Below are 15,746 nucleotides of genomic sequence, written 5' to 3'. Positions count from 1 at the left end.
AGGGTCTGCATTAGCAGGAAGCTGGGATCTGAAGCAGAGCCAGTACTCAAGCCCAGGCAAATGGGATTCAGGTGTCCCAAGTAGTCTCAGGCACTGTACCAAACGTCTGCCCAGTGTCTCACTTTTTGAGATTTTACAAACATGGAAACGTGGAAGGAATTCTGAGGCGCAGAGTAGAACTGCAGGTATTAAGGAGAAGTCACAGGTTCTGGCTACAGCCACAGACAGCTGTAGGAAGGTATAGATGGAAAACTCTCAAGGGGTTGCAGAGTGGCCACCCACTGCCTCTCTCTCCTGACCAGATCTGTGTGCACCTGTGCATAGGTCACTGGTTTTTTTTTAAAAAAAAAAAAAAGAAGAAGAAGAAGTTACAAGTGGGGCACAGATGTTGTGGCACACCAGATTAAACTGCTACTTGGGACGCCCGTATCCCATATCAGCGTGTCTGTTTTGAGTCCCAGCTTACTCCACTTCTCATCTATTTTCCTGCTAATGCATCCTGGGAGGCAGCAGGTGACTGCAAAGGCTTGGGTCCCTGTCATCCACGTGTGAGGCTGGGATGGAGTTTCTGGGCTCCTGGCTTTGGCTGGGCCCAGTCTTGGCTGTTAGAGGCATTTGGGGGAGTGAACCAGTGAATGGAAGATGCTCTCTTTGTGTGTGTGTCTCTCTCTCTGTCACTCTGCATAACATGCCAATAGCAATGAACAACCAAATCTTAGTTTATAGAAAGAGGTTAAGCACTCTACTATAAAAATGTGAAACCAAAAAAGCTCCAAAATCCAAAAATTTTTGAGCACCAGTGTGATGCTATAAAGAAAAAAAAAAATCCACACATGGTCTCACAGTCAAAATACAAGTATACTAAAAATACTGCATGAAATTACTCCTCACGGGGCTGGCACTGTGGCACAGTGGGTTAAAGCCCTGGCTTGAAGCACTGGCATCCTATATGGGCACCAGTTCTAGTCCCAGCTGCTCCTCTTCCAATCCAGCTCTCTGCTATGGCCTGGGAAAGCATTGGAAGATGGCCCAAGACCTTGGGCCCCTGCAGCCCCATGGGAGACCAGGAAGGAGCTCCTGGCTCTGGATCAGCCCAGCTCTGGCCATTACGGCCATCTGGGGAGTGAACCAGTGGATGGAAGACCTCTTTCTCTGTCTCTCCCTCTTCTGTAACTCTTTCATATAAATAAAATAAAAATAAATCTTAAAAAAAAAAGAAAAAAAATTACTCCTCAGCTAAGTGTGTAAGGTATATGAAATATGAATGAAATTCATGTTTTGGGTCCCATGCCTAAGATATCTCACTGTGTATAACAAATATTCCAAAATCTGAAACACTCCTAATCCCAAGCATTTCAGATGAGGAACACTTAACCTATACCACCCTCGGTGAAGGTGAACATCAAATTCCAGGACTGAGATAGAGCAAATGCAGTCAGAAACTTCAAGGCATGAGGTGATGCATCCAAAGAAAGGAGGTGAGACTCACCTTCAAAGTTCTCCCACTGGCTATATCAGAATCATGGGAGAATCACCAGAAATGATATAAACACCTTACTACTAATTGCTATCAAAAAAAAAAAAAAAAAAAAAAAAAGCACGAGTCCATGCATCTACACCAATACAAATACCCTAAATGAAAAAGAAATGATGAATGAAGTTTTTCCCTTTTAGTAGAATGGAAACTAAGAGATGGTGAAAACAGAAAATCACCTTTTAGCAATGATCATAAGGGTGGCTAATTCAGGCAAGAGTCCTCAATGGAGGCTGCAGCTGCAGCAAGCTAAGATTTATTTATTTTTCTAAATTTTATTTTTCTTTCCATTTACATGAAAGGTAGAGTGACAGAAAAAGAGAGAAAGACAGAAGTGGGGTGGGGGGTGGTTCCATCCATTAGTTAATTCCCCAAACGTCCACAGTAGCCTGAGCTGTGTCAGGCTGAAGCCAAGAGCTTGGAACTCCAGCCAACCTCTCACGCAGGTGGCAGGGACCCAAGTACTTGGGTTGTCATCTGCTGCCTTCCCAGGCACATGAGCAGGGAGCTGGATCAGAAGCAGAGCAGCCGGGACTTGAACCAGGCACTCCAGTATGAGATGTGGTGTCTCAAGTGCTGGCTTAACCTGCTGCACCACCACACCTGCCCCAGGTGAGCTGAGATTTACTGAGGAGAAGGATTCTGGAATAATGTCAGAGCATCTCTCTTCCTAATACTAATCGATGACAAAGGGGAAACAGGGGCATTGTGCAGAAGTATGGCAGACACCAACATGACCGGGGAGTCGATCTGAACATCAGACGCAGTGGGATGGGACAGGAAAATACCAGGCTGGATGGAGATGAAGAGACACAGCTGTGGTGGTCAGCCAACTGTGGGCGGAACATGGTCACCAATGGCCCCTCAGGAACCACTGCTTCCAGACAACAGGAGAAGGCCCTTATTTTTGGAAAACATTGGAAGGCATTAGACATCACACAGCATCACGTAGGTTCAGAGGGAATACTGACGACACGGGGAGGGTGCAGACATGGGGAATACCCACAGTGGGGGGATCTGGATGAAAGGAGTCCCACATTCCTGCAAGGGATGGGTTTAAAAGGCAATAGGATCCGACCATGAACAAACAACTCCTCTTGATGGACCAGAACCAAATGCACTCGATCTGAACAATGGCCTGAACATGAACTTGACTCATAAAAGAGATGCTTGAAGGCAGGGGATACTGATCCAGAAATCCTGCAGTGTGTAGAAAAAAGAGGAAATGGCACAGAAGCATGACCTCCTGTGACCGGCGAACAGAAAGTTCTTCAGATCAGGATACATATCTTTGCATCACATGTATTTAACTTTGGATTCTGGCCAGCTTTTTTTGGAATATAGATGATGACAGTGCTATGAAACATCAATGAATAACAAGACAAATGAGGGGCAGGTGTTTGCCCTAGCAGTTAAGATATCACTTGGGAAGCCCACATCCCATACTGGACTAACAGAGTTCAAGTCTTGGCTCTGTTCCTTCTGATTCCAACTTCCTGCCAATGTGCACCCTGGGAGGTGGCAGGTGATGGCTCAATTACTTGGAACTCTGCCATCCACATGGGAAACTCAGACTGAATTCCCAACTCCTGAGTGGAGCCTGGCCCAGCCCAGGTTGTTGTCAGCATCTGGGGAGTGAATCAGTGGACTAAAGATCTCTCCCTCTATCTCTGTCTCTCTTCCTTTCAAAGAAAATGAAAATAAATAAATAAAAATAGGCTAAATGAGAGCCACCCTTCCCCTACTTCAGAAACTACTTAGTTGAAGCCAACAGATAGGAGTATTACAGGCAGAAAAAGGATGACCTCTGTCCTAGAGACCTAAGTCAGAAACATTAGTAAGAAAGATGACCAGTCTTTGGTGTCCTTTCAACCATAAAAAGCTGAAAGAACTGTAATAGTTGACAGTTTTTATGAGCCTATAAAAGGGAATTCACCCTATGCTGAAGGCATAGGAAAAAGGCATTGTGAAGCCTTGAGCAGGTAAGCTGGTTAGTGCATCAAGTTGCTAATCCTCCAGCTTTAAAAGACAAAGATAGGCCGGCACCGCGGCTCACTAAGCTAATCCTCTGCCTTGCGGCGCCGGCACACCGGGTTCTAGTCCCAGTCGGGGTGCCGGATTCTGTCCCGGTTGCCCCTCTTCCAGGCCAGCTCTCTGCTGTGGCCCGGGAGTGCAGTGGAGGATGGCCCAAGTGCTTGGGCCCTGCACCCACCTGGGAGACCAGGAAAAGCACCTGGCTCCTGGTTTCGGATCAGCGCCGTGCGCCAGCCATTGGAGGGTGAACCAACAGCAAAAGGAAGACCTTTCTCTCTGTGTTTCTCTCTCTCACTGTCCACTCTGCCTGTCAAAAATAATAATAATAATAAAAAAAGACAAAGATAAACCTATCCTCACTCCATCTGTTTTTACATCTAGTCAACCTACACATACTCAGCTCATGTTACCCTCCATCTCTTCTTGCACTAAAGCCAAAGAGAACAACATTGTCTTGGAGAGCGTTGCTCACAAAAAGCTTGTCAGCTTTCCAGAAGTCAACTCTGCCTAGACACCCAGCCAAAGATGAAGCCTTGCACCCAGTCCTACATTTCTCCCCTGGCTCCCCTGGGCAAGATGGTGGGTGTGGCTTGCAGGAGAACGTTCTAATGCAGCACAGTGCTGGCCTCAACCTAAGAGTCTCAGATCTCCACTGTTTCCCTTTCACCTACAGCTCAGAATACTGCGCCTCATCCTGTGGTGTGTTTGCCCTCCGACAGCAGTCAGCTGCTACTAGCAGAACAGACCAGACTTCCACACCAAACACCCAGAAAACAGGAAACACGTAATCCGTGGTTTGCAGCCACACTTGGTCAAAGGACTCTTAGAACCTCTGCTCCAGCCTTGAAGAGTGGGGAAAAGTTTTTTGCTTTGTCCAGGAGGAATTACTTCCCTTATTAAGCAAACAAAACACCTATGCCATCTGAGCAAACCCGAATTCACACTACACACACAGAAGGGAAGAACTGGACTCAACTCTCCAGAAACCAGAAGAGCACCAAGTCTAGCAGGCAGCATCTGAAAAACAATGGCAACCCCTAGTCATGAGCAGGTTCTACAGGAATGGTCATTTCCCTCCCTACCCCAGCGCACCTGAACCACCACGACAAATTCCCTGCTGGATGAAAACCGCACGTACCAGGTGCTTTTGAAATATAGTTAGGCAGAGGCAGGCCTGTGGCCTGCAGCAGTTCAGCTACCACATAAGACATTCACATCCCATACTGGAGTGCCGGGGTTCAAGTCCCAGCTCTGCTTCTTCTGACTCCAGCTTCCTGCAAATGCACACCCTGGGAGGTAACAGTAATAGCTCAAGAAGTTGGATCCCTGCCACCCACATGGGAGGCCTGGATTGAGTTCTGGGCTCCTGGCTTTGGTCTCACCCAGCCCTGGCTATTACAGGCATATGGGGAATAAACCAGCACCTGGAAGATCTCTGTCTCAGTCTTTGTCTCTCTGCCTTTTACACAAACAAAAATCATTAAAATATAATTAACTGCATTGATTCAGATCCTAAATTTTCATTAGTTCAGACTCCAACTATGTAAGTCAAGCTAAATTATAGTTGTGTTATATTTAAATACATTTTCCGCCTGTCTGTATAACAGAGAAAGCATTAAGGGGAAGTATTAAGTTCTTTGTTAAGACTAACAGGCCATTCATTTAAAACAGATTTTTTCTTTTTTGTTTTCATGCAAATTGTTGAACTCTTTACTTAGTATAGAGTTGGTCTTCTGTGTATAAAGATAACTGAAAATGGATCTTAGCAGAGAATGGGACTAGGAATGGGAGAGGGAAGAGGAGAAGGGGTGGGAGGGCGGGTATGAACTATATTCCTAAAGTTCTACTTATGAAATGCATGCAGTTTGTATTCCTTAAATAAACGATTTCTTTTGGAAAAAATAATTTAAAAAAAAAAGAAAATCAAAGTACTTGCTCAGTATACTGTCATTTCTACCTCCTTGCTTCAAGAACATAAAAGGCAGAAAGTGTTCAAGTACCTAAAAAGCACCTGACTTACAAAGTAAATCAGAAAGTCTTCTATTTCACAGATTAGAAAACCGAAGCTGAGAGTTTAAAATGATTTCCACTCGGAGCAGATGTTTAGCCTAGTGGTTAAAAGCACACATTCCACATCAGAGTACCTAGGTTGGATTCCTGTCTCTGGCTCCTGACTCCAGCTTCCGGCTAATGCACCCATGGACAGTAGCAATGATGGCTCAAGAACCTGCATCCCTGCCACTCACATGGCATAGAGTTCCTAGCTTCCGGGTTCTACCTGGGCTGGCTCCAGTCACTGTGGCTACTTGGGGAGTGAACCAGCATATGGGAGGGCTCTCTGTCTCTGTCTCTCTACCTCTCCAGTGAATAAATACAATTTTAAAATAAATAAGTAAAATAAAAATTATTTTCACCATTAAAAGAAAGCAGTAAATCAAACAGCCAGCCTCTTTCCATCAAAACTCAAGATTTATCCAGGAAAAAGCAAACGACACACCAATTGTTCAGTTGCCCAAGCGAAAGATGATGTACATGGTACAAACACTTCTAAAAACAATTTGGAGGCTGGTGCAGTGGCACAAAAGGTTAAAGCCCTGGCCTGCAGCACCAGCATCCCATATGGGTGCCAGTTCAAGTCCCAGCTGCTCCACTTCCGATCCAGCTCCCTGCTAATGCAGCAGAGGATGGCCCAAGTCCTTGGGCCCCTGCACCCACATGGGAGACCAGGAAGAAGCTGCTGGCCTGGCTTCAGATCAGCTCAGCTCTGGCTGTTGTGGCCATCTGGGGAGTGAAGCAGCAGATGAAGACCTTCTTTCTCTCTCTCTTCTCTCTCTTCTCTCTTTCTCTGTCTCTACCTTTTGGTAACTTTCAAATAAATAAAATAAAGCTTTAAAAAAAAAAAAAAACAATTTGGCAGATCCTCTGAAAGTTAAACAGAAGCCCAACACGTGACCCAATCATTTCACTCCCAGTCTAGCCTGAAGAAATGAAAGCATGTGTGTGAGTATCTGTACAAAGACCTGTGCATAAGTGTTCGCAGCAGCCTTATTGGTAAAAGGCGAAACTATAAAGGTTCATCTCAGGTCAACAAAGCATCTCATAGAAAGCGCATGCACATACTTGATGTCTGACAGGATTTCTTTCTCAACTGTTTTGCGACACAGGAGAAAGCCACTCTTGACTTTTACTCGATAGCGGATGTTATGAAAACTTAACACGGCTCCCTCATGCGGTGTCTTCAGGTCGTTGGTGGCTGTCCCAGGGAGGCCATTGCTGTTTCTTTGTGACATTGGCACAAAAATCTGGACATCGTCGGAAGACATCGGGGAAGTTTCTGCCTTTCTGTGGGAGAAAAACAACTGTAAGTTGACAGTCCAGATAAACCAGATTATACACACTAGGTAACCGCGTCTAAAACGAGTCTGCTTTAACCCGTGCTGGACAGCCCACGTGGCTGTCATCTCACTGCAAAAAGAACAACCTTGGAGGAAATTTCTAGTAAGTAAATGGGCCCTCACAAGTTACTAGGAACCCTATAAAAATTACTCAAAACTCTTAAAGCAGGGAACATCAGGGTGAGAGTTAAGACTTGGTCTGACTTGAGAAGCACATTGAGGTACAACTCAGCTCCAGGGGTGGACAGTATAATCACCCTCATGATACAGTGCATTTTTTTTACCTTTAGTGCCGATATTGTGTTTACTCAAGCAGGCACACGGGAGCAGTTTCTCTTAGTGCATAGCTCCAGATGTTGTGGCTCCAGTTGTCAGGTACCTGCAGTCACCTAAGGTAAGCCCCCAACTGCTTGCAATGACATCACCATTTCCTTAATGGGCAAACATATTTAAATTCTGGGACGATTTAATATTAACTGTGAAAATGATTAAGTACATCAAACCAACAATCAAGTGGCTCAAGCTTAACAAAAAACTGAATATGAATTATATAAAGAACTATAAAATGTTTCATTAAACAAGTTACAAAAGATCTGGTAAAAAGTAACTATGGGGGCAGGCACTGTAGTGTAGCGAGTAAAGCTACCACCTGCAATGCCATCACATATGGGTACCATTTCATATCCCAACTGCTCCACTTCCAATCCAGCTTCCTGCTAATGTATCTGGGAAAGCAGCAGCACATGGCACAAGGACTTGGGCCCCTGTCACCCATGTGGCAGATCCAGATGAAGCTCCTGGTTCCTGGCTTCAGCTGGGAATTAAAAATTTCTAGTATTTAGTTGAAAGGAAGAGTTGAGAGAGAGAGAGAGAGATCTTCTATCTGCTGGTTCAGTCCCCAAGTGGACTCAATGACCAGGCCTGGGCCAAGAGGAACCAGGAGCCAGGAACTCCATCCAGGACTCCCATGTGGGTGGCAGGGGCCCAAGTATTTGGGCCATGCCCCACTGCTTTCCCAGATACATTAGCAGTGAGCTGGATTGGAAATGGAACAGTGGGGACTGGAACTGGCACTCAGTAGCAATGCTGGCATCGCAGGCAGCCACTTAACCCACTGCACCACAAAGTTGCCCCAGTTTTATTTTTTAAAAGCTCAATTACTTTCTCTCTGCCTAAGCTATTTCAAACAAATAGCACCCCTAAGAACAACAATAAAAGCACACATGAGACATAAGGAGGAGTTTAAAGCATTCTCTCTGATGAGAGCAAAGCAGCCAGGACTCCAGGAACCAAAATTCTGGAAAAGCGGGAGCAGCATAGGAGCAAACACAGCATCCTGTGTCCTCTCCTCAAGGTATCTGCACACATAAGTCACACACACACGGGGTACAACTCAGAACAACCGAGCGGGAGGAAACTGCTGGACACTTCTTTTTTAAGCCTCTAATATTTCTGGGTAAAACCTTCTGTAGTCTCTACATGCTCAGGAGACAAAGCATGGAGCCGCAGCTAGCAAGCAGGAGGGGCCCTGGAAACCATGCTTCTGAGATCCCAGAAGGACCAAAAAAAAAAAAAAAAAAAAAGCGACACCAGACCAGCTTCTACTTGACCAAGGTGATGTGCACAGACACGTCTGCTAGAAGAGAGTGAACTCCTCATCCACATCTTCAACCAGGAAATGACCAGGCATGCTGGAAAACAGGACCCAACGTTCCAAAAGTGAGAACGCAGGAAGAGACCCACAGGTAACCTAGACATTGGTATTAGAACAACTGATTAATACATCCATGAAAATAAATGAAGATGGGTTATCACCAAAGAACCAGAATTTATTTTAAAAAATCAAAAATTAGAAACTCAGCAGATGAGTTCAATAGCCATTTAAACACAGACTAGGGAAAGAATTAATTCGTGACCTGGAAAATTGGTGCATAAAAACCTTGCAGAAGAAAATTATGAATGATGAAAATTATCAACAGGAGCAACAACAACAAAAAAAGCAAAGCTCTGTTAAAAAGAACAACAAGTACATAAAACAGCTGGGACATGTGCAAAAGTTCTGTCCTACCTGTACCGGGAGAGAAAGCAAAACAGAGCAGAGGCGATAAAGTTTTCAGGTCACACAGCAAAGAAGCTCTAGACTGGCAGCAGCATAAACACAAAAACACACCTAGGCGTATCAGAGTAAAACTGCCCAAGTGCACAGTCATTTCGGAATAACTGTTTCTACACCCAAAACTGATCATTCACAACACTCTGCTTTGCAAGCTGGAAGAGCAGGAAACCGCATAAAGATTGACACCTGGGGAAATGAAAGGGAAATAGCTGCTTTTTAATCAGCAAAGCCACTGAATATAATAATTAGCCAACGTTCTATTGTCTTGGAGCAAGGAAAGGAATTAATGAACTTCACACCTTGACCTCAAAAGCTTAGTAAGCCATCTCCTCCGATCTTCAGCAGACAAACAAGGCTGATTCCCCCACCAGCAATCACGTCTTTTACTGCCATCCCCATTCATGTTTAGCCCCTGGGAACACTTGGCAACCTTCTGCCGAGACTTAGGAAAAGAACCACATAGCATACTGCCTGAATTTTAAGCCACTGACTACACATGGAAACTTCCAAGAGATTTTCCTGAGGCTACCCACTAATTAGACATCACCAAGGCCCACGCAAGACACAGGGCAGGGGCCCACGCTGTGTTGTAGCAGGTAAAGCCGCCGCCTGAAGTGCCGGCATCCCATATGGGCGCCAGTTCGAGACCTGGCTGCTCCACTTCCAATCCAGCTCTCTGCTATGGCCTGGGAAAGCAGTAGAAGATGGCCCAAGTCCTTGGGCCCCTGTACCCACATGGGAGACCCGAAAGAAGCTCCTGGCTCCTGGCTTTGGATCGGCACAGCTCCGACCCTTGTGGCCATTTGGGGAGTGAACCAGCGGATGGAAGACAACCCCCCCCCCACCTCTCCTTCTCTCTCTGTGTAACTCTTGACTGCCAAATAAATAAATAAATAAGTCTTAAAAAAAGAAAAAGACACAAGGCAGAGTCTGATAAACACAGCAACGCTTGTAGAATGTGTGTTGTGGAATGTTGACAGGGCCTGGCAATCCATGAGTCACAAACCCAGTGAGTGACTCAGGTAATCACCAGCTGAAACATGTGTTATCACAAAAACAGGATGATTTTAAAACTAACGATGATAAAAGCCTCAGCAGCCTCTAACCTGAAAGTGCCCAATATCTAGTCAATACGGTATTACATGACTCATGAAAAGTAGTAACTGCCTTCAAGTCAACGTTTAACACTCCCCCACGGCCGGCCAGTTTCTGGTTACATGTGTTGCTTTCTCTGCATTACTCATCACTTTTTCATAGAAAGAAAAATGTTGAAATCACATCTGCTTGTCCCAATTAGAAAAACGACCTCCCTTGGGCTGGTGCTGGGGTGCAGCAGGGTAAGCCGGCATCTGCAATGCTGGCATCCGGTGTGCATAAGAGGGTACCTCAAAGTTCATGGAAAATACATATTGTGAAAAAACTGTTCAACTATGCATGGATTCCAAAAGTTTCGCAGCAAATTAAGCTCATCTTTTAATTCCATTTTTTATGAACTTTTTGAAGGCTCTTCATTCAATGAAAACTGCAACCAAGTTAAAAAAAAAAAAAAAAAAGAAACGAAACAGAAAAACAACAACAGCACACAGGCAGAATCTAAAGTCCTTGGCCAGGGACCTGCCCAGTTATAATTACTGCACAGGTAGGTGGAAGCCAAGGTAGCTCTCAAGCCAAGAGTTCTGTGCCCTCCCATGATGTTTCCTAGAGATTCCCTTGGTTTATGGAGAGTTGCACTCTGCCTTACAGCCATAGGCAGAAGCTGCAACTTAAGCCCCAACTCCTTAACTGTGCACTGTGGTTAATGCCAAGATATTACAATCTTAGAAAGGAGTGGAGGCAGGGCCTCAGGCCACGGTCAGGGTATTGCATCAGCGGACTATCTACAGAAGGGAAAAGCAGGAGGAACTCTGAATTTCGCCTTCCATGAAGTTATCTCTGGCATTTCCCATGCCTCTCTCCATCAGTGGGGCAGCAGGCTGTCTCTATGTGACAGACTCGCCCTGACCTGTCCAGGTTGACTGTGTGTTCAGGTTTGAAGGTTGCTCAGTAGTGCAGTTTGAGTCAGCCCAAGGTGTCCAAGGCCCCCACATCCTTGTAGCAGAGTGATCTGGGAGCGTGGCCTAGTTTTGCACAGGACAACACCTCACAGGTAGGCCTACCTGGTAAGGGCGGAGGGGATGCCCAAGCCTTTTAATGGGCTATACTGGGCCACACGATGACATTATGTAGTCAACGACAGAGTACATAAACTGGGGGTGGGGGGCTCAGACAATGACAGTGGAGCTGAAACATTCCTTACTGGTGATGTTATGGCTGCCAAAATGTAGCACCACACGTTACTCCAGTGTTTGTGCAGATGCAGGTATGAACACCCACTGTACAGCCAGCTGCACAAAAGGACAGCACACTCAGCTGCATCCTGATGAAGACAAGAAATGACTCTCTTGGCTGGTGCCGCGGCTGTCTAGGCTAATCCTCCACCTGCAGCGCCAGCACACCAGGTTTTAGTCCCGGTCGGGGCGCCGGATTCTGTCCCGGTTGCCCCTCTTCCAGGCCAGCTCTCTGCTGTGGCCAGGGAGTGCAGTGGAGGATGGCCTAAGTGCTTGGGCCCTGCACCCCATGGGAGACCAGGAGAAGCACCTGGCTCCTGCCTTCGGATCAGCGCGGTGTGCCGGCCACAGCGCGCCAGCCGCGGCGGTCACTGGAGGGTGAACCAACGGCAAAAAGGAAGACCTTTCTCTCTGTCTCTCTCTCTCACTGTCCACTCTGCCTGTAAAAAAAAAACAAAAAACAAAACAAAACAAAAAAACTAAATACATAAATAAATAAAGCAGCACTCTGGCTGCTGCGTGGAGAATGTCAGGGCGAGGGAAGGCAAGAGTAGAAGCAAGGGCCAGTTGGGAGGCTACTGCGGAACTCCAGGGCAGACACGTGTGGACCAGGCAGACAGAGGGCAGAGCAAGTTCCAGCTTAGTTTTCTGTTAAAAAAAAAAAAATCAGGAACCACAGACAAGACTCAGGGATGACAAACTTCTCCACTCTCTTGGGGTCTTCATTAGGCAAAAACATACTGCCCTTAATTTTTCTTAAATGCTACTTTAAGGAAGGAAAACTTCCTCTCCTCTCCCCTCTAGATTCTGGGTGGGGGTGGGGGTGCCTGGCAATTACACTGACAACAGATTAACAACAGAAAAAAAGTGTAAGTATGTGTGAGAGTTTTACAAAGAGAGGAGACTCCAGGAAGTGTCCAGATGGCTTAGAATTATCTACCATCCTGGACTAAAAGAAAAAGGGCGGGGCTTCCAGGGGCAAGTTACAGCAAGGGAAGGGGAGGAAAGGAATTGCTAAGCAAAGGTTGTCTTGTTATGCAGGTAAGTCTCAGGTGACCTTGGAAGTGGAAAACTCCTTTACAAATATTTGTTTATTTGAAAGGCAGTAAGAAAGAGAGAAAGAGAATAAGAATCTTACATCTGCTGTTTCAACAGCCAGAGCCAGGAGCCAAGAGCATCATCCGGGTCTCCCACGTGGGTGGCACGGTCCCCAGCACTTTGGCCATCTTCCTCTGCTTCCCAGGCTCATTAGCAGGGAGCTGGATCAGAAGTGGAGCAGCTGCTGACATGGGATGCATGCTGGGTAAGCAGTAGCTTCACCTGCCACACCAGGCCCCAGGTGCCAATTTCCTTTACAAAAGGGCACATGTATCCTCTACAGGTGTTAGGGGAAGGTGAAGAACTTTCAAAGAGTCCACAAGCTCTCAATCGCCTTATTCTCAAAATAAAACACAGAGGCCTACTTGGAGGCAGCATTTTCCTGGTGCCCCTCACCATAGACCCGCAGCCAACAGAGCTACCCCCACCTCAGTGAGCTGCTCCGGAGCAGCCTCAGTGGGCTCACCCTGCTAGACACAGTTTAACACTCCTTGAAGTTCCAGGGAATGCCAGACTCCCTAGAGACCTTTATCCTCAGCCTCCCACCCGCCCCTCCCATCGACCTCTGTCTTCAGATGACCTTGCCCCAGCCACAGCCTCAGGTCAAACACTCTCCCCACTCCCTCCCATCTTCTCAGCTCTCTCCTTCCAGTCAGCAGTGACTCTGCTCCTAGGAAGTGGCTCTGGACACACCCACGACCCACAGAGCAGATGGCCAGATGGGCTGGAGTCCACAGCAGGGTGAGCTCCAGTCCACAGCCTGGAGACGCCCACATAGGGGTGAGCAGCTGAGCAGCAGCTAGGATGTGCCTAAAAGCAGAAGGAGATGAACTCAGTTGCATAAATTCCCTGGGCAGGAGCTGGCGGCCAGGGAAGACCCACTCTGTCTTACATAGGGTCACAAAACTCTCCGGGAGGCCCACTCCTCCTTCCAACTCTCCCCTATCAAGATAACACACAAGCCCCAAAGGCCGTGCCCCTTTGAGTCCATTTTTTTTCCTTTGAACCTATGACTAAATCTGTCTCCTCTTGCTAATCTCTTTTGTCAGTTTCATTCACAGGCCCACAAACTGTAAAAACCTCACAAGATAGAGGCAGTTTTTTTCTCCCTACACCATAGACAATAAGTTAAAGGACAGAGCTGTGAGACTCCATTTAAAATCACGGGGATCAGGAGGTACCAGCAAGTGGTGGGGAACTTGACAAAGTGAGAGCAAGCGATTTCCTTCATTCCCACAAGTTATAAAATGCTTGACTTAGAGAAAATGATTCGGTGCTCAGTGAGCAAGCAGCCCCTAACAGGGCCCAAAAGAGTGATTCTCTTTATGGACTAAGGAAAGGACCCCAAGCAATTTCTACTCCCTTCAGAAGTGGGTACTGTCCACTGGACACGTGGGCTCACCACCCACCTTTGAACTGTAAGTAATGTAAGAAACTGAACTTTTACCATTATTTAATTTCACTTAAGTTTAAATCACTCCACGTGACTGGCGTGGCTACCACATAGCACAGTACTTGTCTAGGCTATTTACTCTTAAGCTACAGTGCTTCTTGCTGAGCTACTTGTAAATAAAGCGATTTCATAGTGCCATAAAAGATACATATATCAGCTATTCTTGAATCAAAACAGATTTGTTTCTGTTTCCAAAAACAGCACAAAACTGTGGTAGCATTATGTTTCTTTTAAATATAGAAAAGTGTTGGATGGCACGCTAATCCTCCACCTGCAGTGCCGCCACCTGGGGTTCTAGTCCAGGTCGGAGCAGCGGTTCTCTCCCGGTTGCTCCTCTTCCAGTCCAGCTCTCTGCTGTGGCCTGGGAAGGCAGTGGAGGATGGCCCAAGTGCTTGGGCCCTACACTCGCATGGGAGACCAGGAGGAAGCATTATGTTTCTTTTAAATATAGAAAAGTGCTTTAAAAAGTAAAATGTTGTATACTTCAGGATAAGAACAACAAATCCATAAGATGATTAAGTGTGGCAACAGCCGGGAAAGAAAATGCTGTTTCTTTGGAACTCTCTTCTAAACAATTGTTACTGAACCCGATTCCATTCCTCAAGGGGAAAAAAAAAAATAGGCAAGTCCCAAAGAATTAAATCTGATCTCTGTCCCTAAACATATTTCACATTTTTTAAACCAAAATACTGTTGACCAAAATCTAACACAGTCATTCCTGGAATCTTACAGCATTTTGTTCACAATTCCACATACAACGGGAAGCCAAGGAAAGAAAAACAGTGATGATTTACCTGCCAGGGTTTTCCTATAAAAGTCCCAAAGATCTCCAGCAATGTCTCAATCCTGAGATGACGCCTTTAACACCTTGTCTTCCAAGCCCCCTGAAGGCCCCCTCAGCACTTCCCATATTGCAGTAAGAGCCTGATTCCTGACCCTTCTCCTCCACACTGCACTGCGCACCTCCAATTCCCACGTCATTTTTGGACGCACAAGTCACAGGTGGAATTTGCCTACAGACAGTGAACTCCTGTGAAAGCAGGGAGGCCCAATGCCTGCTGTTAAACCTTCAGACCTCCTCAGACCCTGCTCTCCCTGTTGCAGAGGGGCTTAAAGGTAAGACACACGCCAGCAAGATGAAGTCACTAGCAGTCAAGTTAAGGAGCAGATGCCTGGAGTCCCCTGGAGAGCTGAGACTCTGGGAGGATTACTCAACTGCACACTAAGCGTACAAAGAACAAGGGCAGGTGTTTAGCTGAGTGCTTAGGACACCCCCATCCCACACGAGCTCCTGCCTTCAGCTTCCGGCTACTGAAGATCCTAGAAGGCAAGAGTGACATGATGCCTTGAGCAACTAGAACCCTGTCATTCACATGGAGTTCCCAGCTCCTGGCTTCAGCCCTGGCCTACCCCAAGCACTTAGGGCACTTAGGGAGTGGACCAGCCAACAGGAGCTCACTCCATCTGTCGGTTTCTCTGCCTCTCAAATAAGCAAACAACAATTAAGGGAAAAAAGTGAAAGAATACAAACACACACGCATGGGAGGAGAGAGAGAAAGGGGGACTTAGCCTCAAATTTTCAAATGCATAGGAGGAAGAGAGAGCAAGGGACTTAGCCTCAAATTTTCAAACGTGAGGATAAATCCTAAATTATGTCATCTAAGAACTCAATGTATATAAGAGTTCAAAGAAACTGTAAGTCTCCCGCTTCAAGGCAGGACACGCAAGGTATGGCCTTCCCAACTTCACTTACCATAATCTCACAGCCTCTGACTACTGAGAGATTAAG

General features: G+C 46.3%; 1 protein-coding gene across 10 annotated transcripts in view; it reads right to left on the bottom strand.

The window, feature by feature from the left end:
• The window catches only part of LOC100008640 (ATP-binding cassette sub-family G member 2), a 125,852-nt gene that overhangs the window by 37,301 nt on the left and 72,805 nt on the right, over window positions 1-15,746 (bottom strand). For 4 of the 10 annotated variants that reach the window (XM_070079461.1, XM_051819256.2, XM_070079465.1 and 1 more), the window contains one exon: window positions 6,689-6,910. In XM_070079461.1, coding sequence (XP_069935562.1) covers window positions 6,689-6,891 — 203 coding nt within the window. In that variant the 5' untranslated portion in view covers window positions 6,892-6,910. 10 annotated transcript variants of the gene reach the window in all.

This window comes from Oryctolagus cuniculus, chromosome 8, assembly GCF_964237555.1.
Source record: "Oryctolagus cuniculus chromosome 8, mOryCun1.1, whole genome shotgun sequence".
Taxonomy (NCBI): domain Eukaryota; kingdom Metazoa; phylum Chordata; class Mammalia; order Lagomorpha; family Leporidae; genus Oryctolagus; species Oryctolagus cuniculus.
Note: the sequence above shows the minus strand (reverse complement) of the source record. Positions and strands in the feature narration are given on the sequence as shown.